The sequence below is a fragment of the Carassius auratus genome, chromosome 21 (genome assembly GCF_003368295.1).
Source record: "Carassius auratus strain Wakin chromosome 21, ASM336829v1, whole genome shotgun sequence".
In the NCBI taxonomy this organism is placed as follows: Eukaryota; Metazoa; Chordata; class Actinopteri; order Cypriniformes; family Cyprinidae; genus Carassius; species Carassius auratus.
In genome coordinates, this window is record NC_039263.1 from 24,828,932 (window position 1) to 24,856,647 (window position 27,716).

Consider the following 27,716-nt stretch of genomic DNA (forward strand, 5'->3'; position numbering starts at 1 on the left):
AAAACATCTTCATGTTCAGCAAAAGAAAGAAATTCATTAACTTTTGTAAAAGCGTGAGTAAATGATGACAGAATGTTTATTCTTAAGTGAACTGGCCCTTTAAGAGAATGCTACATTCTATCCTTTCGCACACATCAGGGGAATGTTACTTTTAAACGTCCTCTGAACCACCGGAAAGTAACAACATTTAAAAATGTAACAAGAACGTCCAACTAAAATGTTCCAGAAGACATTCCATCATCGATGTATAGATAATGTTTTGAGAATGTTATTAAAGACCAGATAACTTTTAACCAATCTTCTATAACCCATCTGCTAGAATGTGTTAACATTTATTGCACTATTATTCCAACGTTAGATTTCCCTGTGAATGTGGACTTTGAGCAGACAAACACGAACACAAGACAGACTCCGAGTGACTAATGTCAAGCTGTGGTGTGTATGTCACTCATCCCGCTCATTAGCGGTCTCGTTACCCTCGCAGACGTGGACTCGTCCTAATTTCTGCTGATCATTGATCTCTGATAGTCTTATCAGCCTCATATAAGCGTGTCCAGCTCTGGCTCGGTCTCACTGATACACGTTCAGCTGAAGGCTCAAGATGATGCCAGTGACCCAGCGTCTGCTCGTTCTGACCGTTCTGCTGTCTCTGCTGCTGACCTTACAGGTACATCATCTCACAATCATCATCTGACACACAACAAAAACTGCTGCAGAAACCACTTCACTTAGTCCTCCGGTGGACGTGCAGAAAATACAGAAAGATTGAAATCTAATTACAAAGACTTATAAGTTTCATGTTTTTTTTATTAACTTTAATCATTATTCATATTCAAGTTTTTTTTTTGTATTTATTATTGGTTTTCTTTTTTAGACTTTTATTTGTTTGTGTCAATCAAATTTTCTAGCCTGGAAAGCACTTTGAATTGCACTTATTTGTTTGAAAATGTTCTAATTAAAAAGTTAAATAAAACTTGATTGATGCTAGAAAAATTATAGTAAATAATTTTACAAAGAATATTTTTAATTAATATTAATTAATAAAAAAAATACATACATACACGTACACGCGCACACACACACACACACACACACACACACACACACACACATATATATATAATTTTTTCTTTTTATATTATTATATTTCAAAAATATATTTTCAAAAATATTAAATAAAATGGCCAAAATTTTTATTTTGGTAATAATAATAATAATAATAATAATAATAATAATAATAATAATAAAAACATTATGTAAATACATTTGGAAACATTATTTAGCAAATATATTTAATAATTTAAAAAAAATTCTGCCATTTGTCTTTACTCCGATATACCACTAATAAGTCAGTAAAAAAAGACAAAGATCAGTTCTGCATATCAGTGATATCAGTGTCAGTCCTAAAACAGACTATCAGCTGATCTGGAGTCAGCTGCATGTGTCACTTGTTTGTAAGACGGGATCATCTTCCTCCAGCTGGAATAACACGGCTCTCATCTCATCTTTTTCCTGCAACTGTAAGGCGATGCAGCGTAACCAATGAAGCGCTTGTTTTATTCTGCTCATACTGTAACACTTCTGTAAATCATTGTCTGGAGTTTCACAATGTCACTCTCAGAGGTTTGACCGACCTCGACAGCTTTCTAAATTTAGCAGCTTGATAATCTAAATTTGTACATTTGGGACATCATTTCATTTCCAAACTACAGTGAAGATTACTTATTAAACATTTGCATATCATCTCAGTATGGAAGGCCATTTCTGCCATGGATTCATAATAATAATAATAATAATAATTTTAATCTCCAAAAAAATGTTCTTCTCAATTTTGAGAAAAAAAGTCAGAATTGCAAGATACTATGAGAAGAAATGTCTGAATTGTGAGATGTTAACTTGCATTTGCGAAAAAAAAATAAAAAAATAATATAATGTAGAGATATAATAAATGTAGAGATATAAAACATTACAAGCTGACCATCTGAGTCTAACACAAGCTGTCTCTCTGTGTGTCTGCAGGTCCAGGCGGCACCCATAGACACTGACTGGGCGACCGGACTGATCCATCGGGCCAAGCGCTCGTTACTCTGGAGATGGAACACTCTGAAACCTGTGGGTTCTGGATGCAGAGATCATTATGAGTGTGGAACCAACTACTGCAGGTGAAGAACATCCCCAAACACCTCACTCCTGCCGCTGCGCTTTGAACATCCCGAGTTAAAAACCCAGCTTTCAGACCTTTCCCAATTCTGTTCCTCTATCTCCCTCCCCCACTTCACTTCATGTCCTCTCAACACTGTCCTAGCAAATTAAAGGCAAAAAACCCAAAAGTATATCTAAATCAAAAGTTTAATACTACTACTACTACTACTACTACTACTACTAATAATAATAATAATATGCAGGGTCCTTGTACACTGAATTCTTTAACCAAAAAATGCATAAACAGCTTAAATATTTTCTAGCATCAATCAAACAGCTTAAATAATTTACATTAAAAAAAAATTCTTCATTTATTTAAAAAAAAATGAAAAAGATGACATTTTCTCATTTTATGGCAATATTAAATAATAATAATAATAATAATTAGAAAAACAATTGAATGCAACAGACTGGGCAGTAATACTTGTTTAATTTATAGTCGATAAGAACTGAAAATGAATATACTTCTACAGTATTTAGATGAATAATCTTAAATTTAGGCTAATTTTAATATTTACTAATCCATTTCAGTTTGTTAGCATTAGTTGAGAACTAACATGAACAACTGTATTTTATTAACTAAATTTGTGACATTAAGACCGCAACTTAAAATTTGTTTTCATATATTTTTAGTAATCAATTTAAATGCTCATATTTTGATCAAACAGGATTAAGGCCACAAACCATCTAACACGACAAAACATAACAGCATTCATCAAATCAACTGATACTTACAAATATAGCATGTAGATGTTTTCCCTCCAAAAAACGTATGATGTCACTTCCTGCTAGATGTCGGAGACAAAGCTGACAAATAAGTAATTGTGATTAAACATGCTTATCCTTTAAAATAAGGGAAATATTTAGCAGAAAGACAAGGAACATCGTGATTCAAAACCAAATCGTAGGCATATTTGAAAGTGATTGAAGTTAATTTTTTTTTTTTTTTTTTTTTGAGAAAAACAAATTAACCTTGAACTATCTGTATATGACTGTATCAATTATATGGACATAAAAACCATCTACATTGTAATTCAATACCCGTGCCCTTGTGTAAAAAAAAATAATAATGCCCTTGTGACTCACTACGTGAAGAGTTCGATCAGAACCGAGTCAAATTTGAATCTACACATTGTGATTCGGCAGAACATTTGATGATTTAAAGACGCGGTTCGCTTTATTTTGGCGCCTCACAATGGATTTTGGCGCTCTGAGAAACACGCATTTGTCGCGAAATAACGCTTTGAATTAATAACACATAAAAGATCTACATTGCGACGTGATAAGAGAGGCGATTTAATCGCAAAATATCTCTATATGATTGTATATTGACAAATCTAATCGCAAAAAGACTTTCACACAGAAACCTGAACTTTAAGCTGTAAACAGATAAGAGTTTATCACAGAAAACATTGACCGCTACGTGAATCAGCAACTCTACAGCAATTCAGATTTATGCTACACTCTGGCACAAGCGGGAAATGTTTTCACACATTTTATATTTCCTACTTTTTTATATAGCCTATTTCTATGCAAGTGCTTCAAAAATAACCTAGTTCTCCTCTCTTTCAGGAAGCACACGTGCTCCTTCAATAAAGCTCAACAGGCGTGATTGAGCATAAATGATGATGGCACCAAATCAAGTGATGGAAAACAAAATGTCTAAAATTGTGCTTCTCTTTGATTTCTCAAACATCATGACCTACATCAATCTGACAGAACATCTAAAGACAGCAGAAGACTTTCAGATCTACATCTATCTCAAGACTGTATTCAGGTGAATCTCACCAAGAAATGTCCAGGTCATATTAACCTCCAAAATCAGAACTCTTTTAATTTATTTGATTTTGGCCCGAAATATGACCCGGCATGTTCTTGACACATTCACCTCCTCAGAAACTTCTCAGGAACACGTCTACAAGAACTCCAGTTTCATCATCGATGTTTTATAGTTGTACAGATCTTGATATTGTGTTAAATATTAACTTTGCATCTATAGTTTCTGATTCAGATTCAATGAGGCCAAGATGTTTGATCTGATAAAATACAAGCACACATGGCAAAAGAATCTGTAGCAAATCTATTTCATTATCAGCTGCAGCTTCCAGAAGAACCGGGGCATATTTATTTTGTAAATATTAGACACATAATGTGAGATGGTGCAACATGCTTTTTTATGTTAAAATGTTTTATTGTTTGTCTCGTTATTTTTGTTACATTGATAGTGCAATATTTTTTTTAAGGAAAACAAAAACAAAAATGCTCACATGATGAAATAAATGCATAAAAAAAGAATTTTTTAAACCAAAACAGTCTGTTTTCAGCTAACATCATCACTGGGTCTTACTTCATAAACACAGCTCACATTATCATTTCGTAATAATCATAACCATGAGATTTAATTAAGATTTCCATCCTGGGAAAATTACATTTACATTTAAGTTGAAGTGAAACTGAAATCACGCCACAGTTTCAGATCAAACCACAGGCATCATGTACTGTAGTAATATTGTGAACTTCACTGAAATAAAATTAGCAACCCTCAAATCTTCCCTTTTCAGCCCTAAAAAACACCAAACCACCCATGAACTGCCACCAACCACCTACAAGAATAAAACATGAATTGAATTTTGTTTATTAAACACAAACAAACATAAAAACTAAACCAATCAGTGCATGAACATTAAATATATTCAGGAAACTGATACGTTCAAGAAAACAAATCTTCTCAATGCTGTGGTAATACTGATGAAACACTTGATACTGCATTTACTGAAAACAAGGTTGTGTCTGGTTATTCAAGAAATTGTAGCGTTGCAAACAGAGTTTAAATTAGTGATTATGGTCAATTTCTTTCAGATATATTGTCGGAAGTGTTATTAGCTGACTCTAAAAACATTATTGAGCCAATGTACCATTAAAATCTTGGTTTGGATCTAAGAAAATCACATATATGGCAGAGGACAAAACATGCGCAAATACATCATGGCACCAAACCAAGTAGTTTGGTCATTAAAAAAAAAAGCATTTAGTGATTTTACAATGCATGTGGCACATTATTGACTGTCAGATTGCCGTGAAGCAGACTAAAACTTACATTAGTCCTGAAATCAAAATGAGTTGGCCCCACTGTCAGTTTATTTTGTCAGATGAGCTCATGGCAATTGCATAAGTGTATTAATATTGTTGTGATGTGTACAGGTGACGAGCACTGATGTGTAACGTGTTGCATCACATCTGCTGTCTCTATTAGTGTTTTCTGATATATAATTCAGTTTAGGACATGAAACTCATTGGCTGATTTCGACATGCATGCGATATATGGTTCTGTGATACTCAATCAATCATCTGAAGCATTACAAACATGTTTAAAAGACCTGGATCCGTGGCCAGGTGACCAGAGAGAAACTTTGCACTTTGAGTTGTCTGCTGCATGCACCGATGCTCCTTGAACCGACTCTAGCCGTGTGAAAATGAAATCAAGCTCAATGTCTAAGCGCATGTTGGTTCCTCATGACGTCTGGGAGTTTACGATGAAAGCAGTGGTTGCCGCTCGGCCTCAGTGCTCTGAGAGAAAAAAAAAAAGAGATTAAAATACTGCAAATTAAGTTACAGGCAGCACTGCATGTGGCCTTTCTGGAGAATTGCACCCACAGAATGCATTGTATTGGGGGAAAAACTATTACAACTGGACAATTTTATGCAATATTTATGTGTGCTCTTGTGTTTTTATGTTTTTTTTTGTGTGTGTGTTTTAATGCTTATTATGGTATCACTCATTTAACTTATTTCAATGGCAACATAAATTCTATTAGAATCAAACATGACCCTGAGTTTCATGTGCGTTTCACATGAAAACTTTTATTTTGATTATGTAGGATTCGAAATCTAAAAACTTTTTCAGTTGCCCTAGTGACCAGCACTATTATTTATAGAGTATTATAGTTTTTTGTTGAATATTGTGAAGTAGCTTTTATGTGAAGTAGCTTTTATGTATGTATATCAGGAACCACACTCTAGTGGTTTGAGTATTATCTCTCAGATAGGGCCTTAAAGATATCTTGGATAGGTTAGGTGTCCAAGTCGCAACATCTAACTACTGGGGTGCCTCAGGGCTCAGTTCTTGGACCACTTCTCTTCTTGGTCTACATGGCATCACCATGTTCTATCATTCAGAAACATGGCTTTTCCAATCACTGCTACACTGATGAGACTCAACTCTACCTCTACCTTATATCAAAATGGTGGTTTGCATCAAATAATATACAGCAAAAGTGAAAACCACCTGCACAGACAGCGTGGCACCTTACATTTTGATAATATATATATATATAAAAAAATTCTAATTACATTTATATATATATATATATATAGTACTTAAACTTATCTCAGTTAGTTGTCAAGGCAACATTTAAAATTTTCATTTAGTTTAAGTTCTTCATTTGATACTTATATTTTATTTACATTTACATGTATGCATTAAGCAGACACATTTACCTACAGCGACTTGCAAAAGTGGAACAAAGCAATTTATCAAAGAGTCAAAAAAATTGGATCCTCACCGGTGACGTCTGTTGTCGGCACATGAGCACGATGAAGATGATGCCCAGTAAGATGCCTACACTGATCACTATGAAGGGGATGTTGATGATCACATTAGCCTCGGTAACAACTGCGTACAGCTTCTTGGCAGATTCCTCATCAATTAGGACGCTCTGAAAAACAGGATGGAAGTGTTTAGAAGATAAGAAGAGACAGAAATGAAGAAAAACACTTTCATATTTTCTGCTCAGGCCCTTTGTTGTTCGGTCTGATAACGTGAACTCAAAATAACTGCTTTAAAGTTAAGATCTTATTCAACAGAACTATGATCTTTTTCATTTAGTGCACTTTTATCCAGAAAAAAATAAATCATCTAATCCTCTAATTCTGAGACTGGTTTATCTCTTTATTTTTAAACATGAGTCAAGCTGATGCAACTACATCTCTCTCTGCTTCATTTACTCTTCATGCCTTGTGTTGTTCAAAGGTCTATATCATTTTGCATCATGTTTGGATGGTTTAGCTGTTCCACCTTTCACCTGTATTTTGCATCTCAACAAAGCAGCAAATACAAACATGATGAAAAGATAGATCTGGATGACAACAGAGTTTAATTTTGCGACGATATATAAACAATCCAGCAGTTGAGGTTTACTATATGGTATTTGTGAATTTATGTGAGAGTAAAAAAAGTGAAAGTAAAGTTTTTTGGTTCATTTTTCTGGGAAGCGAGCCCATGGCCTTGACATTTTATTTACTATTTTACTATTACTATTTGAGTTGAACTATTTGAACTTGAAAGGTACACATCTTCTGACACGTACACAAACTTGACATGCTATAAAATAAAAGCCTTGTAGAAAAATACAGATGAGGATTTTTTTATTTTATTTTTTATTTACCTCATTAAGGTACATCACTGGAAACACCAGCGTCCGGATCTTGCCAGTTTGACTGCAGAACAAAAAAGAAATTATGATTTTGATGGTATTTGAAGATTTTTTGAGAGACTAAAACTGTAAAAAATATATTTTAGTTGCTTGAAACAAAATAATATCTGGAACACCTCCAGCTTAAGTACTGAAATTACCAAAACTACTAAAAATAAATAACTATATATAAAAAATGACTAAAACTGTAACTAAAATTAAAGTAAAACCAGAAAAAAAATATTAACACACACACACACACACACATATATATATTTAAATACATGTATATGTATTATTATTTTAGTTAAGTTTAACTTGAATTACAAAAATAACTAGTGCAAAACTAAATAAACAAAAATGAAAATGAATATAAATAATACATAAAAATAAACTATAACGATTAGGGATGGTAACATTCACCAATTATGCAACGGTGCATCTGGATAAAAGTTAATGACGGGATAAATTGATTTGAATAAGTTTGCATTTTTTTGCAAGTTGGCATTTGGATTGCAATGCATTGTTTCTAACACATCTGCATCAGTAAAAATATATATATTATTATTAGCAGATGTGCTATACTTTTATTATTTAGAAAGTGGTCAATAATTAGTTATCAATATTTTATATGTAGATTGATTTCTCTATCTAAGCTGTTTCTCAAGCACGTTCTCTCAACACTATAAGAGACCAAGGCATGTCCTGAGAGTCACATAGAATATAGATTAACATCTGTCTGAACCAAAGAAATAAAAGCCAACTATCTGTACCATATTGAATTTCATAGCATATTTTTTTCTAATGCATTGAAATGCATGGTGTTGAATCGAATTGCACTGCATCGTGAATCAATTCACATCATTTTGGAAGCTACTTCGTATCCTTCATGTATCGTTTTGCTGGTGTGCTTTGAAATATCGCATCGGCCTCAGTTATGGAGATGCACATCCCTAAAATAGATATAATTTTAAAAACAAAATCTTATAAAAATGACAAAAACACACAACAAAAATATAAAAACTAACAAAAATTTAAATGAAAAACTGCAAAAGACTAAAGCTCTAACAGTTAATCTTGTTTATTCAATCAGCATAGTTTGAGATGAATGCAAACGGACACACACACACACACACACACACTCTTCAAGGAAAAGCCTCTCACACACACTATCAGATGAATGGGAGCTCACACCCATGTGTCACACTGATAATTACAGGCGAGGAGAGATGTATTCCGTTCACATGCTCATGAGCAGGAGTTATCTGCACTCTCAGATCGCATTTCAAAACCAAGCCAACGAGCTGTCGGCTCACATGGGACGTTTGGAAGCGTCGGGTCTTCGGTCGCATCATTGGACCACCTGACCCCAAAACAGACTCAGAAACTGATCCGCTCGCTTCACGTCCTCAAATAACTCCAACACACAGCTGTCAATCATTACAGCTGGACTGACCTACTTCAGGTCATGGTTCAGGAGAGACTTATGTAATGAGCTCATGTAACCCCACAGTGGGTCTCCAAACACACCTTACCTTACTTACTCAAACTCGTTCTGAGTTACAGGTTAAAATAATCCATTTTACATTATAACATCAAACATTTGGCATTGACAGTGAAAAAGTGTCAATCCAATTAGATGCATCAAAACTAATCAACTGGAGAACAAAACAAACTGTACTTTATTAAACTATAAACCAGCAAATGTCATCAAAAACTATGTGCATATAGTGGCTATAAAAATAACAGGTTTTGGAGAAATATTTATTTTTCCACCTGTATTGCAATATTGCAACCAACGCAATTCATGTTACAAACAATAAAAAAATAAAAAATACTACTTTTATGGAAAATATAATATAGAAACTAGTGCTGTCAAATGATAAATCATGATTAATCGCATCCAAAATAAAAGTTTTTGTTTAAATAATATATGTATTTGTACATATTTATTATGCATATATAAATACACATATATTTTGAAAATATTTGCATGTATATACATTTTTATATTTATATTCTTATATTTTAATATATAAATATATTTAATATATATTTTTTTCTATTAAATATACGCATGCATGTGTTTGTATTTCTTTATACATAATAAATACTGTATACACAGTATACACACATATGTTATGTAAATAAAAACTTTTATTTTGAATGCAAAAAATCATTTGCCAGCACTAACAGAAACATATAATATATATAACATTGGATATTATTTGTTTTAATATCATATTATATGTGGAAAAGATATGACAAGATTTATCTTAGATTTATTTTTATGTCTCAAAAATCTGTGATTTTAGCAGAGGTGTGTGTAGACACTATTTCTAGATTTCTCTCTGTTTTGGAAGGAAATGTTAGCAGTCCATGCTAAGCTAACTCACCTGAATCCCTGGATCTGATGCAGGTAGACGTTCAGCTGAACACGCTTCTCAACCCGAAGCAACATCCCAGTGAGCTGAGAACACACACACACACACACACTAATCAACATCAGATTCCCTAATCATTTATAATACTCCTAATATAAATTATACTTCTTATACACACACACTGTACTCATTATATGCTCACTATACACACTCTATACTCTTTAAATGCACATTATACATATGCACACTATATTCACACACACATCGTAACTGTACAATTAAATCAAATCTGCGGTTTTCAAAAAATTTGGACGGTATTGAAAATTGTTTTGTTGTTGTTGTTGTTTAGTTTATTATTATTATGTCCTGTGGCCACTAACTTAAATTAAAGAACTGTGAAATGCATCTGTACTGTTAAATGATCAAAATATTAACTTAATATCTCAGAGGGACTTTAAAAAGTTTAAAAAGGGTGATGATGTGTTTTCTTTACAGTTTCATGAACTGATGAATCGCTCACAAGACAAAGAGCACGCACGAAGAAAGTTTAATTTAATGTGAACATAAGGTAAATGAAACCAAGAAACTCTGCTAGACTGGATTTTACAGTATAGATATTTCCTGGTTGGATTCTGATCACATCTTTTTATCTAAGAATGAATCCAGAGGTGTGTGTGTGTGTGTGTGTGTGTGTGTGTGTGTGTGTGTGTGTGCATCTTACAGCACATCTGCGACCCATTTAACACTCAGACGCAAAGAAATTTCATCCACAATAGGTGGAATGTGCTGTGTGCCAAAAGCATGATGGGAACTGATATGAGAAAACATTTCATAAAGTGACACACACATAACCCAGCAATTCCCGTTCACATAACAAAAGCCTGACTCTATCCTTCAGTAGAAATCAAATAACAGTATATATATATAATTCAGTACCATGATACGTGGTTGTATTAGCATCTAATGTGTTACTGGGTAGAAGGAGCACCTGAATCTGCTCCAAGTGACCCTACACAAACACCATAAAACACACCCACACTACACTTTATCCTGCTGATCCGTGGAGTGCGCAAACCTGCAGCTAATGCACTTCTCAAACACACTTGTGCAGTTATTTAACATGCTCCTGGAAGAATCTACTGCTCCAGTCATTTCTTTTTATTGAATGTCTAAAGTCTTTTGTGCAAAAGGTTTGCAGAAACTCTGACTGTAAACTAAACAAACTCCCACGACACACAAAATACCCAAAAGAGCCGCCGGTTTAATTCCTAACTGCTGCTGGGAAGTGGGACGCGTCTGGACTAGCACGGAAATCAGATAACATCATCCTAACAGCATCTGCTTCATCAGAGACAGACACAAGCGTAAAACCTGTTTGTTCTGTCAGTAATAATGAAATACAGATGCTGTTATTCATTCGTTCACTCGCTCTGGATCTGGATCTGGATCTGTAGCAATGCTATCAGTCAGAAAGGTCAGTTTTATAACGAAACTGAATCTGTTTCTCATCAGTGTTGTAGGCCTGAAGCCTGAGTGTGGTGCGATGGCGCCCTCTTATGGCCGTGCAGATAAACACATACTACAGTATATACATTGTTTACACTACATACTCATTATATACACACACTAGATTTATTATATACATACTAGTACACTATAAACATCATATACACATTATACTCATTATTTACATGTAAACTCTTTACATGCACACTATACCTCATTTACACTATACTCATTATATACATACTATATATACGTGGTACACTCATTACACACACACACACTATACTCTATATACAAATGCTACACTCATATATTCAAACTATACTCATTATATACACACTATATATAAATGTTAGACTCTACACTCATTCTATACATGCTATACTCATAAGCACACTATACACTATACTTATTATTTACATGCATACTCATTATTTGCATCAGTTGCATGCTATACTTTTTTGCACACTACGGTATACTCATCATAGGCATGCTTTACTCAAATGCACACTATACTCATATATATTATACTTATTGTCTATGCTCATTAGATGCACACTATACTCATTATATACACCCTATTCTCATTATTTGCACACTATACTTGGGTTTCAAATATTTCTAAAATATATATATTTTGACATGAATGTTAAATGAAAAATTCAGAGAAAATATTTTATGTCGATACGATTATCGACTGAGAGGATCGTTTACTGTTTTATCACTGCAAACGTTGGATAAACGTGATCCTGGGTGCAGACGATGTCCTACAGAGAGGATTTCTGCTCTGAAAAAATCTCCCTTTTTCATCAGGTTTATTCAGACTTACTGGGTTGATGTCGACGACCGTCTCGTGCTCCTCCTTGTTGGGATTCATCCCGAACACGTCCTGGACGAATCTGTCATCTGCCTGGTAGAAATGAGGGGAGGACATGATGATGGGCGCACCTGAGAGGAGACACAGGTGTTAGTGGGACGTCCCGGCGTCTGTACGCTTATAAACAACACTCAGACTCTCACTGACCGTCTTTGCAGACGCTGACATTGAGGAGGGCGGAGCCGAGACAGTTCCCGGCCGGCACACAGAAGCCTGCGTTATCCGGGTTAATCGTAACATTGGCGAAAACCTCGCTGGGAGGGACAAAGCGGAAACCAGAAACCCCTCGTACGCTCACGTCAGACTCGTACTGTGCATATATAGACCTGTGCATATATAAACACACACTGAGAGACAGTTTCATTTAGGACTTATTTAAGTAAACAAGCAATACAGCCGAAAAGCAGATTTGGGTTTGAGTTTGACCTACTTCTCAGATTTAACAGCTTTCTTTGTGAGACGATAATTTCCCTGTAAAACGGTTTTGGCTGAGGAATTATTTCTTTTATAACATGTTTTTATGTATGGTAATCACTTGTTTGGAGGCTTGAATTAGAGCAGAAAAACCATGATGAATCACACACATACAGTATGTGACCTAATAGATAAAAAAATAAATAAAAAATCACGCTTTTCACATATAAGCACTGAGTTCAACAGGTCACATGTTCAGACCCAATATGATCAATACTGAATCAATAACTTAACCTTTACTCAGTGACTCAGAAACCATTATGAATGTACAATTAAAATTGCAATAATAAAATATGTTTATACTTATATTAATGATTTGGCAGCTGAATGTGAATATGCTGAAATATTATTTAAATAGTTGATTATCATCATATTACCATCGGTTAATCATATATTAAGATTATATAACATTATCATATATTAATATTTGTTAAAGTATCATCACATACTGTACTGTTCAATAGTCGGCAGGTTTGTTAATGTTTCTGAAAGAAGTTCGGAAGTTCATTTATTTGATAAAAAAATACAGAAAAATTCTGAAATATTATTATAATGTAAAAAGCTGTTTTCTGTGTGAATCTCTGTTAAAGTGTGTTTTATTTTTGTGATCACAGATGTATTTTCAGCATCATTCCTCCAGTCTTCAGTGTCACATGATCTTCAGAAATCAGAATAATATGATGATTTACTGCTCAAGAAACATTTCTGATTATTATCAATGTTGAAAACACTTTATTTTTGTAGAGACTGATGCATTTTAATTTTTGTCTGCATTCTGCTATGAATAGAAAGATCAAAAGAACAGCATTTATTTGAAACAGAAAGCTTTTGTAACACTTTTGATCAATTGAATACACCTTAGCATACTTCTGAGTGAAATTAAGATCCGTGGACAGGTCAGTGTGTGTCAGTGGTCCTCACCTGCACAGATCAGAGGAGAATATATAGAGTTTCTCTGTTTTGTGATGACTGGATGGAAAGATGCTCCATCTGTGCCGTTGATCCTGTTACACCCTTCTGTGCTCCACCAGCTCAACGTACTGACAAACACAACAAATAATACAGAATTCAGTCTTTTCTGAGCACAAGCTAAATCCATTCCATTCATCAATCTTCTACAGATACATTTTACCTGTTTCCGTTCCACTTGTCGATACGAGCAAAGTCCTGATAGTTCTGCTTCCCCGTGAAGAAAATATAATCACCGTCATTTGTTGCCATTTTTCTGAAACACAGTCAGTGACATTAGAATGAAACACATGTACACAAAAAATGTACAGATGTGTGTATTGCAGAGAAACACAAATATCAAGCACAGTAACACTGAAGTCTCTTTTGTTCACCAAGGCTGCTTTTATTTGATCAAAAATACAGTAAAAATTGTGAAATATCATTAGAGTTATAATAGATGTAATAGATATAATAGATGTTTTCTATGCATACATGTTAAAATGATACTTATTATTTCAGAAATCATTCTAATGCACTGATTTGCTGCTCAAGAAACATTTCTGATTATTATCAATGTTGAAATCAGCTCAATATTTATGAGGAAACTGTAATACATTTCATTTTCCAGGACTCACAGATGAATATACAGTTCAAAGAACAGTATTTATTTGAAAATAAAGTCTAATGCAGTCATATTTAATCAGTTTAACGTTACTAATTAGTGTTAGTGGTATGAAACTTGCACTAGTTCTGGTGATGATTGACAGCAAACACCACGCCCACTTACATTATAAAAAGTCCAAAGTGGTCATCCATTGTGATAAATTTCTGGATTAGTTTAAGCAGTGGATCTTCATAACCCCAGAGCAGGTCACCGACCCTGAACGTCCCAAAAACACCAACACCTATTGACTTCATCAAGGCACTGACTAAGCCTTCGAACCATTGATCTTTGGTTTTCTCCATCACAGTCTGAAATCAAAGACAACCATACACAGTCAATGATCTCATCTCAGATTAAATGTTTGTGTATCCAAACATAATTTCTTCTTTTTTGTTCTGATTTTAGGGTGAAATGTGACACGCTGTCACAAGATTCACCCATTAAACACATGACATGCTCTTATTTCTCTTTGGTTTTAGTAGGTCAGAGGTCACGGTCTCACCACAGCAGGGATGTTGACCGTTCGGATGATGTCGTCCTCAGATCCGCGTGACATGTTGGGCTCAAACACGTACGTCTTCGGATTGACAGCCTGAACTCTGGTCCCGTTGTCCAGAAATTTCACTTCCTCCTTCGGCCGATACTCCCTGAAAGAGGAAAAGCAAATGTGACATTCATATTGACTAATGAAAATAACACTGTCATGGAGTTGAGCTATCTTAAAACAACAGGTCATGTGATTCAGGACTAATAATTACTAAAACCTGAGGTTGTATGTGGTTTTAATGAACACAGAATATCTGGTGTTTATAAGAAACACCTGATGTCGTAAGCAGTTTTAAGTTTAAAGCAGTTTTAAAAGCATTGTAATTCGTTTTAAAAGCAATTCTAGGTTTCAAACGGTTTTAAAAGATTGGAGTTTAAAGCCATTTTAAAAGCAGTTTTAAGACTGGTGTTATTTTAAAAGCTTGAAGCGGTTTCAAAAGCTCGAACTATGAAAGCAGTTTTAAATTTTAAGCAGTTTTAAGTTTAAAGCAGTTTCAAAAGCATATTATGGTTTGAATCAGTTTTAAAAGCAATTCTAGGGTTGAGCCTTTTAAAAGCTTGAAGTTTAAAGCCATTTTAAAAGCAGTTTAAAGATTGATGCAATTTTAAAAGCTTGAAATAAGAAAGCAGTTTTCATTTTGAAGCAGCTTTTGAAGCAGTTTTAAGCCGTTTTAAAAGTATTTTTAAGTTTGAATCAGATTAAAAGCTTGAACTCTGAAATAAGTTTGAACAATTTGAACAGTTATAAAAGCTGTTGAGTTTTAAAAGCTTGAAGTTTGAAGTAGTATTAAGTCTAAAGCAGTTTTAAAAGCTTCACATTTTAAGCTATTTTTAAAAGCAGTTTAAAGTTTTAAAAGCTTGAAGTTTGAAGCAGTTTTAAAAGCAGTTTAAAGTTTTAAAAGCTTGAAGTTTGAAGCAGCTTTAAAAGCAGTTTAAAGTTTTAAAAGCTTGAAATTTGAAGCAGTTTTAAAAAGCATTGTAATTTTTTCTAAAAGCAATTCTAGGTTTCAAACGGTTTTAAAAGATTGAAGTTTAAAGCCATTTTAAAAGCAGTTTTAAGATTGATGCAATTTTAAAACCTTGAAGTTTGAAGCGGTTTCAAAAGCTTGAACTATGAAAGCAGTTTTAAGTTGTAAGCAGTTTTAAGTTTAAAGCAGTTTCAAAAGCATATTATGGTTTGAATCAGTTTTAAAAGTAATTCTAGGGTTGAAGCCTTTTAAAAGCTTGAATGTTAAAGCCATTTTAAAAGCAGTTTAAAGATTGATGCAATTTTAAAAGCTTGAAATATGAAAGCAGTTTTTTAGTTTGAAGCAGCTTTTGAAGCAGTTTTAAGTTTTAAGCAGTTTTAAAAACATTTTTAAGTTTGAATCAGATTTAAAAGCTTGAACTCTGAAATAAGTTTTAATTTTGAACAGTTATAAAAGCTGTTAAGTTTTAAAAGCTTGAAGTTTGAAGTAGTTTTAAGTCTAAAGCAGTTTTAAAAGCTTCACATTTGAAGGCATTTTTAAAGGCAGTTTAAAGTTTTAAAAGCTTGAAGTTTGAAGCAGTTTTAAAAGCAGTTTAAAGTTTTAAAAGCTTGAAGTTTGAAGCAGTTTTAAAAGCAGTTTAAAGTTTTAAAAGCTTGAAGTTAGAAGCAGTTTTTAAAAGTAGTTTTAAGTCTAAAGCAGTTTTAAAGGCTTTACATTTGAAGCCATTTTTAATGCAGTTTTAAGCATTTATAAAAGCCTTTTTAGGCTTTATAAGCTTGAAGTTTGAAGTAGTTTTTTAAATCAGGTTTAAGTTAAAAACTGTTTCTAAAAGCATTTTTATTTTGAATCAGTTTTTAACACAGTTTTAAAAGTTTAAAGCAGTTTTGAGATTTTAAAACAATTTTATTCTAGAAGCTATTTTAAAACTTGAAAATTTTAACCAGTTTTAAGTCGGAAGCATTTTGAAAGCTGTACAGGTTTTAAGTCTTTCAGACAGACTGCTGTGGTTGCTAGGGTTTTCCTTGTGGCTTCAGATAAACAAATACAGAAGCCCTGATGTGTTAAGGTTTTCAGGAACACAGAATATCTGATGTGTCATCAAGAGAAACTTGTGCAAGCTTGTGCAAGAGGAAGCTACAGCAAACCCAGAGTCATGTGAATCTCCTTCCCATCCGTCACACATCAAGAGGAAAACAAGATGAGCATGTTTTTAGTGTCATCACTGACCTGTATGTGTACGGGCCGACCTGCAGGACAAAGGGTTTGTCTCCGTTCAGAACCTCAGCAGGATTGGTCAGATTGAAGAAGTAAAACTGCATGTAAACTGGCGGCGGTGGGTTTTGAAACACCGAAAACGCCTCGGTTCCATTTTCAAGGACTATTTGCTGTAAGGGAAAGTGAATTGTGTGCAGTGATGACCAAAGTTATTTTACAAACTCATTGTTTCTAAAACAATTTAGGAACAGAAACACATACAGCTGCTTTATATAACTTCATAATATCATATAATTCATTTTCATATCCAACCCCAAGTGCACATTTAGAAAAATCTGCATAAAAGGCATTAACAAAAAAAAAAAAAATTAAAAAAAAAGATTCTGGACATGGTATTATTATGTAATTGATCTCCTTGAAGAAGCATATTGCATATTAATATGATATTAATTCAATACCAATTTGTGTCAACATTCTTTTAAACTCATAAAAAAAAATTAACATATGCATGGCATTTTCATAACCACAATGCAGATACAATGGTGAATGAATATGAATGATATTCATGTTTTATAATTTTACAATTAGGGTATTACGATAATATTATGTGAGTTGAAAATAATAATTAATGACAATAATAATGCTTGGGTTATTTAATATTACTATGTAACATAATATGATGAAATTATAAAATATATTAAATTATAATACATGCTATAATTTTACATGTAGCATATGTTTGTATTTCTATAGGACGTTATACAATATTATATATAATCTACGATAAATATACATTTCAAAATAATGCCAGATTCTAATGCTCATGAATAGAATTTAAATACCATGATAAATTAATACGGTGTATAATATTCTATAATATTATGTGAGGAGAAAATAATAATAATAAATAATAATAATAATAATACACAATATACTATTGTATTGTAATTAAATATTATATTATATATATTAAAGGCAAAGCATATGTATGAGGAACACAACATAACTATGATATGAAAACAACATATGAACTTATGAAGACACACTGATACTCACGGACCTCTTTTATTGTCTTGTTTATGAGCTTCTGAAAGACGTGCGTCAAAGCCATCGCAATCCCGGCGATTAACAGCAGCACGCAGAGGATCCCTGTGCCGTAAACACAGCACGACCGGAGCATGATCCGATGACAGCCACGGACAAAGACAAAGAGCACCTGAGCCGGACTCAAGGGTGTTTACATGTGTCAGCAGTCAACAGCAGCACACAGAGAGGAACAAAACATGGAGTTTGTATCGAGACGCAACGTGTGTGTCCTGCTGGGGGCGCCCGACGGCTCACCGAGACGATCCTCCATAGAAACCCGTTCAAAACTCGCGACGGGGTTTGTGTTATTACAACTCATGAGTCCCCTGGAAAGTTTAATCATTTTAGAAATCGTAATCCAAATGATTGTTACACGACATGAAAAAGAAAATACGATATTTCATTCTGTTCCAAAAAGACGTGTACATACGCTGTAACCGCTGATGACGAAACCGATCAGCGATGAGTAAAGTATCAGGTAGCACGTGACAGCGCGGCAATAAATTACACTCGACAAAAAATATTTAATTGATATTTAAATTGAAAATACACAGTAAAGAATTAAAGTAGTTATTATTATAAATTATTACAGGTCCAGTGAATCCGGTCGCTTAGCGACACGCCCATATTTAGTAATTTCGCGTTGTTTATCATCCTATCTACTCTTTTTCTAGCAAGAAATGAAAGAACCGCCGCCCACTCATGAGTCAGGAACTTTTATACCACATTATTATTATTCCCTCTGTTTGATTCTGATAGGATGTTCATTAAGACCCTCACTCATTAGTTTCGACGGACCTTCACATTCACCTGAATTACTGTGACATAAATCGACAATTTCAACCATTTATTATTTCTTTCCTGTCATGTCTAGAGTGATTTTGAAAACCTGCATGAGTTAATCAAATTTCGTTATGTTTCCAAACCATTTCACTGATGTAATTTGAGCGGCACAGCTAGCGTAGAACATTTTGAGAAGTCTTGTGACTCGTAAGAGCTCGTCTGAGTGGAACAGCTAGCGCACATAGTGCGTCTAGATTAGGTCACGTGACTCAGTGCGCATGCGCAGAGCTGTTGGCGGCGGTTGTCTGAGTGATTTGAGTTTTGTGTTGAATGTTTAGTGGACGTGTATGTACAGATTCTTCTGATCACTTTTACTTTAATTTACTCTCACTTTCACTTTCTGTTCGTGATCTGCACTGGATTCATCTGGTGAGTTTCGTTTTTTTGCTGAATTCAACCTTGATGTAGGAAATGAAAGTCCAAAATCGATTCAAAACATCCGCAGTCACATTCGTCTTTATTTATCAGACTCTGTCTTGATCATTAAACACATTCCACTCATTATGGTATATATTAATAAATCTCTTTCAGCCATAATTATGCAACAGAAACAGAAAAACCCGAAACTCCTTTCAAACACGAACTTAAAGTATTGAAAAATCTTCCCAAACTAATAATCTGTTATTATTATTTATTTGAAGCAGTCTTTGTACATGTCACGGTCCCCAAAATATGATCATCCCACTCTAAAATATTAAAGACTATTAAAATGTTGGAAAACATAATATTAATTGTATTATAGATGTGTGTAGAATAAAATAGTGGGGAATATTATAGATATGGAAATTCTTTTATATTCGCATGTGTTATACTAATCATCATAATAGTAATGTATTGGTTAATGTATTATTTATTTAATATTTTATTTATTGTAACATTTCTCCATGCTTCATGCATCCTGTGTGTTAATGGCACATTAATGTAAATGCATGTGTTTTTGCAGAGTGCTATGAGTGCAGCGTGTGAGGATGGCGTCTGAAGACGGTCTGATGTCTCCCGAGTCGAGTGTGACGTCGCTGCTGGCCTCTTCCGGACCCCTGCAGAGCTCCTTACACCCGGAGCCCGTCCCCTTCATCAAATACAGAGACCGACACTACATCTCTGCGTCTGAGGCGCTGGACGCTTACATCACTGACTTCCAGAGGAGTCTACGAGACGCTGAGACCACGACCGGGAAACTAGAGCTGCCCAAAGAGAGGACAAAACCTCGTCCCAGAAACAGAGACGGTAACCCAGCACAGTCACTGCACATCAAAGTTTTAGGGGAATATTCTGGGTTATGAACAACACACTGTCTTTACCTAGATGTATTTTAATAGATCAGCTGTGTCAGTTCTCTTGATTTCATTCATATCATCCTGTGTTTTTATTTGCAGTGCTGAAGACGAGTTTGACGGATGAAGAGCTGGTCTTCCTGAACATTCCCGTCCGGAACAGAGACTCGGACCGGCTCAGTATGACCACTGATGACCTCCTGGCTCTCCCGAATGACGGCTCTCTCCCCGTGACCCGCACCTCGGCCCTCCTCTCCCGCTCTGGGAGCTTTCCGATGGGATTGAGCTTCAACTCCAGCTCCCGGTCACACTCCCGGTCAAGTATGTCCCATAAACACTCCGTACAGAGTCCAGTTACAGCAGCGAGCAGGAAACCCCGTCCTGTGGATGATTTACTGATGGACAGTTTGCGGTCACACCGTCAAGCTCCTCCCCCTGACATCCCACCAGCCAATCGGACGCTTCCACCCAGATCCAGGCATCTCCCGCGCTGGATGACCAGCCAGAAATCTGAAATGGATTTTTCGGGGATGTCCAGCGTTCCTGAGCTGAAGTATCCGGAGTGGCTGAGACAGTGTGAAGGATCAGACGGCCAGCAGAGCGACCGTCCTCTTCCTCACAGAGTCCCTTCATGGGTGGGAGAACTGGAAGAGTCCAGTGGAGATGCTGGAGGTCAGCGAGGGGTCAAAGGTCATGCAGGAGAGCCGTATGGATCCCAGTCCATCGGTCAGAGCAGTCTGAGAGATCTGCGTTTACAGTTTGAGCAGAAACTCCAGGCAGCAAAGAGACGACCGATTCATGAAGGACCGCTTTACAAAGGTCTGCCAGTTACAACAGAAATGGAAATAAAATGACGTATTTTTGAAGTTTTATGTATTAGTGTTTGTACTCACTTTCATGGTGTAGTTTATTTATTTCAGGTTTAGTAATTTAGTTCTTGGGCTTAATGAATGAATGAATAATGCAGCGTTAAACTAAATGAAAATTAAATGTCTTGCAAAGAGACAGTTTAATAATATTTTTCCTATTTAATATTATCTTTAATATTTTATTAGTTTTTATGTTTATATTTTCAATTTTTACATGTTTGACAACTATGTTTTTTTTTTTTTTTTTTTTTTTGTTTATTCAGTTTTAGTAATTTTAGTACTTTAACATAAATTAAATGAAAATTATAAATATTGGCTCGGCAACAAACAGAAAAACATTTTTTAATTCCTTTTTTTATACATTATTTCAGTAATGTATTAATATGTTTTTGTTTAATAATATACCCCGTATATTTAATATTTCTATTAATAATATCTGATTTTTTCAAATTTCTGTAAATTTAATTTAAAAAAGGGAGATTTTATTTTAACTTTGTGTTTTTTTTATAAGTTTCAATTGTTTTTTTTATTTTTTTTTTACTGTTTGTTTTATACATTTGTTATTTTGGGTTTAGTCATTTTAGTACTTCAGATTAAACTCCATGAAAATGTGTAATTGAACTGTATTTAAGTGAATTAATCTTAGGAAAGGTTTTATGTGTTTACTTTAATTCTATGAATGAAAATGTGTTTGATATATGTAGTTTTAGTTTTGGACACCACGCCGCCTCACATCGTTCCTCTCTGGTCTCTTCTTCTGCTTCTCTCTGGTCAGATGATAAGGCCGAGCAGATGTTAAACTCTCCTTCCTTCTCTCTCTGTGAGCCGCTGAAGGAGCTCAACAGTTCAGGAGACACGGAGGACGCTCTGGACGCCGACCGATCCTGGGACAATCCACCCGTGACCTTGTGAGTGATGCTGTTTTCACACTGAAACTTAATTATTTCATGTAAAAAATGTGTTTTTGGTTCTTAAAACCAATGCAAAGGTAAAAGCTTTGATTCTCAGGGAATGCGTGATTGAATGCATGTGTAAATGCTTTGAATAAAACCATCTATTAAATATAAATCATGTCCTACCGTCTGTAGTAAACCTCCAGTGCCAGTGGGTGGCGCTGATGAACCTCCAGCGCCCGAGGAGCTTCAGAGGAGCAAGGTACAGTGTGTGACAGTCATTAGGATGTCTTCTGGTCATCTAAACTCAGTCTAAACCTGTCTGTGTCCAGTCTGCAGCTTCCTGTTCGTCAGGATACAGCAGCAGAAAGCATCCTGGTCCGGTGGAGGCGCTCAAACACATGCTGTTCCGCCTGCAGGCCGTCGAGCACAAGATCAGCCAATCACACGCCTCCAGCGACGCCAAAACCCCTGCGTCTTCAGCCGCACATCTGGAGAGAGACGCACCGGAGCCGGTGAATGGAGCCGTTACTCCTGCTATAGTTGACAAAGCTGTCCGTTTCATTGAGTAATGTGGTGATCTAGGTGATCACATCGTGTGGAAATGTTAGTGAGAATGCTAGAAGAAGGACTTTTTATGCATGAGGCTACATAGAAAACAACGTACAGATGAGAAATGCATTCATAAATGAGCAATATTATTATACTTTGTGTAAAAAGATAATTAATTCAGACATTTTTCTTACAATTCTGACTTTATATCTCATAATTTAGACTTTTTTTCTGAGCTAGAAGTCCATACTGTGAAAGTAAAAAAAAATCATAATTACCTTTTTTTTTTTTTTTTTTGGATTTGTGAGATGTAAACTCAGAAGCTGATGTTTGGTGTAAATGATGACCTAATAAATATTTGCCTCTTTAAGGTTCCTGATCAGCAAACAGAAGAAGCTGACCTGGGAAATGTGGAGTCATTACAGAGGTCAGGAGGGTCAGTGAAGCAGCGTGGATCTCGTATCATGAACTCAAGCTTGTCCGGTGTTGTTGATCTTTGATCTGTTTCCTCAGAGCTCTTCATCACCTGGACAGACTGAAAACACTTGTGGACGACATGAACGAGAGGAAGGCCAGCGCAGAGCATGATGGGACAGACTGTACAGACACTCCTGTAGATAATATCACAGACCGGGCCAGAATCAATAAACACTTGTGAATCAGAAATCACAGACTCTTATCCTACAGATACAGAGGTTTCATTGATCATATTAGCTTAAAAAGCTGATCCTGCTTTAAAGGATCTTTAAAACCTCATGAAAGATAAAAAATGTAAATAAACTATTGAGAAAAGCCGTTTCAAAGCTGTTTTATATCACTTTTCTTATAGAAAAGTCTTTAACCCTCCATTTATAGTGAAAACACTCAAAACGAGTTGTTTTCAACCAGGTATCACTGTTTCTTTCACAGAACAACAAACTGGACGTTAACCAGTCGGGTTTCAGTTACTAAAGACTGCGAAAGCTGAATCCAAATGATCAGATCTTATTCTGCTGGATCTACACTGAACTAAATTATAAACACAACACTTGTTTTTTTCCCCCATTTTTCATGAGCTGAACTCAAAGATCTAAGACGTTTTCTTTGTACACAAAAGGCCCATTTCTCTCAACTATTGTTTTAAATCTGTCTAAATCTGTGTTAGTAAGCAATTCTCTTTTGCAGAGATAATCCATCCACCTCACAGGTGTGGCATATCAAGATGTTGATTAGATTATTGCACACATGCGCGTAATTTGCAGGGGGGTTAGGGGGGTCATGACCCCCCCCAAAAATCAGATCCAACTAATATAACCCCCTCAATATCATCAAACTATTCAGATTAAAATAATATGAAATATTCAGAATGAATTGGTACTTTTGTTCGTTTTTTTTTTTTTTATTTAATTTGCCAGCAAGAAAATTATTTAAATTATATTAAATAATTAAATTATGCAAATTAGCATGTTACCTTTTATGCCTTTTACACAAGAAAATTTTTCAATAAATTAATTAATTAATAAATATGCCGCGAGTTGCTCCACTACTCTTCAGTGGCTGTGTTGCTGGATATTGCACTGGCTTCCAATAGCTGCTCGTATAAAATTCAAGGCATTGATGTTTGCCTACAAAACTACCACTGGCTCTGCACCCATTTACCTAAATTCATTACTTCAGACTTATGTGCCTCTAGAAGCTTGCGTTCTGCAAGTGAACGTCGCTTGATCGTTCATCCCAAAAACGCACAAAGTCACTTTTACGGACTTTTAAATTAAATGTTCCCTCCTGGTGGAATGAACTCCCCAACTCAATCCGAGCAGCTGAGTCCTTAGCCATCTTCAAGAATCAGCTTAAAACACATCTCTTCCATCTTTATTTGACCCTCTAACTTTAACACTTACTTGTCTAATTCTATTCTTTAAAAAATCTAACTACCTTTCTAATCTTTTTGTATTCTATTTTCTTTTCATTTATTATGCAATTGTAAATGTATGTGTGTGTATGTGCAAAGACCTCTAACTAGCTTGCTCTATTCTTTTATTTTTGTATTCTATCTGTTTTCTTTTTATTTATTATATTAGTTAAAATCCCATGCTACGTGTACTGTGTTAACCTAACTGAGACTTGTTATAGCACTTATATATCATTGCTCTTTTTGTTGTTTTTGATTGCTTCCACTGTCCTCATCTGTAAGTCGCTTTGGATAAAAGCGTCTGCTAAATGAATAAATGTAAATGAATGAGAGCATTTGCCCACTCAAAATTGATTACAATGACGAACTGCAGTCAAGTCGAGACCCAGATGAGGATGACAAGCATGCAGATGAGCTTCAGTGAGGTGGTTTTTCACAGTTTGTGCAGAAATGTTTTGGTTCTGCAAACCGATTGTTGCAGCATCTGTCCGTGTGTCTGATCTCTGATGATCTTGGAGGTGAAGATGCTGGATGTGGAGGTCCTGGGCTGTGGTTACACGCGGTCTGCAGTTGTAAGGCTGATTGGATATACTGTCAAACTCACTGAAACAGCTCTGTGGACGGCTTATGGTAGAGAAATGAACATTCAATTCAAGCACAACAGCTCTGGTGGACATCCCTGCAGTCATCATGCCAATTAAACGCTCCCTCAAAACTTGTGACACCTGTGGCATTGTGCTGTGTGATAAATGCACATTTTAGAGTGTCCTTTTATTGTGTTCAGCCTAATGCAGACCTGTGCAATAATCATGCCGTCTAATCAATGTCCCATATCACATTTTGCAGATGATACCCAGCTGTACGTCAATTAAACCTGGGTCAAAGTCTTTATTCGACTTGCTTGCTTGTGTAAACGACTGTAAAGCTGGACGGGCGATCATTTTCTTTGGTAAAATGACAACAAGTCTGAAGTTATTATCTTTGGCTCCCCCCATTTGGTTAAAGACCAGTCCTCTTACAAGTGAATATCCATACTCATGTAAAGAACCTAGGTGTTATTTTTTCTTACAGCTTAGGGGTTTATGTAAACTAAAATCTCTATCTTTTAGGGATCTAGAGACAATTATTAATGTCTTCATTTCAACAAGGCTTGATTATTGTAATGTTTTATATGCTTGTGTCAACCAGTTTTCCCTTTCACGTTTAAAACTGTTTCAAAATGCTGCAGCATTTAAAGTATTTGAAGCCTTGCAAGGTCTGGCTCCAGTCTCTTAGATCTCTTAGATTATCCTCTAATAATATATAAACCATACCATTGTCTCGTTTCAAATCTAAAGGTGTAGAGGCTTTTCTGTGTTAGTTCCTGAGCTGTGGAATTCGTTGCCTCAATCTATAGAGTAATCATCTTCTTTAAATCATCATTGGAAATGTATCTCTTTTCACGCGCCTATTTATAATTGTTGGATATGTTGGTCTTAGTGAGTTACATTCTTATTCTTGATTTTTATTCGGTTTTGCAGATTATATTTTTAAACTTCATTTCAGAGGGCACATGTTTTTACCAGCAATGAGCAGGATTGGATCTAACCAGTCAAAAATGGCTGAAGTGTTTGTTTGTCTGAAGTGTGTTAACATGCAGGTCTCTGACTGATATCCATTTAATCATTTAGTTTTGCAACGTTGTGTTGATCACTGACTGGAACAATAACATATCAGAACATTGATTTGTAGCTAACTGAGGCTGATGTTCTGTGTATGCTTACTTTACTTAATGCAAATTATTTAGAAGTTGTATGAAAATAATTTTATGACATTTAAATTCATCTTGTGTGGCTCAAAAAAACTAAAACTCATATGGGTTTGGAACCACATGGGAGATTAAATTAAAGCAGAATGATCATTTTTAGTGAATCATTTCCTTAAAGCTTTAACTAATTACAAATACAAAATCAAGCAAGTAACTAAACTTTTATTGGTATTTAGGGACAATAACAGTTAAGAAAGAAAAAAAAAGAAAAAGCTTTATTACCAAGTATGTCTCACACACACACACACACACACACACACAAGGCTAAAGCTCAGCTCTGGAGATTCATGTCTTAAACCGGCCCACTTTAATTCACGACTGACTATATTGAAATAATGTAATTACAGAAGTCTGCAACAGTGCACTGTTCTAAAGCTGATCATTTAATGTATTTTCCAGAACAATTTGTGCAATAATGTACATCTGCCTGCAGTTAAAAAGTCTTCAGATAGAAATATTTGTTTTGCTTAACCTATTTATGTATTAGTATGTATTATGTATTATTAAAAAAAAAAATAATAATAATTGGATTGAGTAAATTGCCTATCATAGAATTGTGACTGCACAAGTAGTGTAGTAAAATTAGTGTGAAATTATAAAATACAAATGGCATGAACTTTGAAAGCATAACAACTGCAATTTCATTTCTATGAAATGTCAGTTTTGTTGTTTTTTTTTAATGGCACTTACATTTTTTTATCTCAGATTTTATGTAATCATAAAGCCTATGAAGCAGCAGCAGCAGAGGATTGGCTAGAGCTAGATATCACAATACTGATGTAGATTTAGTGTTTATCTTTTGTATTTAAACATCTCCTCATCACTAGCAACATAAATACACTGTGTGGAATATCTGAGCTGGAGTAAATATACCCGCTCCTGTACGATCGCTCGCAGACAGACATTCAGAGAAAGAAATTGGATCGAAGCTTGGAGTTATGCAATAAATGACGCAGAGAAACATCAGATGCAAGTTTTCTAAAGCCATGAAAAGAATGTAAAAGTACAGATTAAAAATATAAATTAGCGTTTAATCAAATATACGTTTCAATAAATTAAATGCCAAATAATAATAAAGCTTTGTTTACATCAAGTCATGACACCATGTTATATATAAAATGTGTTATAATTTATCCAGTTTAATAAAATAAATGAACACTAATAAAATAAAACAGTTTTGTGTTATTGAGATAACTCAGATATATTTTCCACGTCATACTAAAGTTTTCAGACTATGATCCAT

The 27,716-nt window shown here is 34.9% G+C and overlaps 2 protein-coding genes and 1 pseudogene across 4 annotated transcripts; 2 read left to right on the forward strand and 1 right to left on the reverse strand.

Moving 5' to 3' along the window:
- The first annotated feature begins 408 nt into the window (after nucleotides 1-408).
- On the forward strand, nucleotides 409-5,216 carry LOC113039094 (liver-expressed antimicrobial peptide 2-like). The gene is made up of 3 exons (XM_026196995.1): nucleotides 409-667; nucleotides 2,020-2,162; nucleotides 3,775-5,216. Exons 1-3 carry the CDS (start codon nucleotides 602-604, stop codon nucleotides 3,812-3,814), a joined length of 249 nt encoding a protein of 82 aa, XP_026052780.1. The 5' UTR covers nucleotides 409-601; the 3' UTR covers nucleotides 3,815-5,216.
- On the reverse strand, nucleotides 5,137-18,561 carry LOC113039074 (lysosome membrane protein 2-like; annotated as a pseudogene).
- A 797-nt stretch (nucleotides 18,562-19,358) lies between these two features.
- LOC113039072 (lung adenoma susceptibility protein 2 homolog) lies at nucleotides 19,359-23,441 on the forward strand. 3 transcript variants are annotated; one of them, XM_026196966.1, is made up of 8 exons: nucleotides 19,359-19,556; nucleotides 20,131-20,414; nucleotides 20,564-21,280; nucleotides 22,106-22,238; nucleotides 22,419-22,485; nucleotides 22,556-22,738; nucleotides 23,147-23,211; nucleotides 23,289-23,441. In XM_026196966.1, exons 2-8 carry the CDS (start codon nucleotides 20,156-20,158, stop codon nucleotides 23,431-23,433), a joined length of 1,569 nt encoding a protein of 522 aa, XP_026052751.1. In that variant the 5' UTR covers nucleotides 19,359-19,556; nucleotides 20,131-20,155; the 3' UTR covers nucleotides 23,434-23,441. The 3 variants fall into 3 exon arrangements, with proteins under 3 accessions (XP_026052751.1, XP_026052753.1, XP_026052752.1); XM_026196967.1 differs by having other exon boundaries at nucleotides 19,360-19,556; nucleotides 23,147-23,202; XM_026196968.1 differs by lacking the exon at nucleotides 23,289-23,441 and having other exon boundaries at nucleotides 22,556-22,829; nucleotides 23,147-23,195.
- The last annotated feature ends 4,275 nt before the right edge of the window (nucleotides 23,442-27,716 follow it).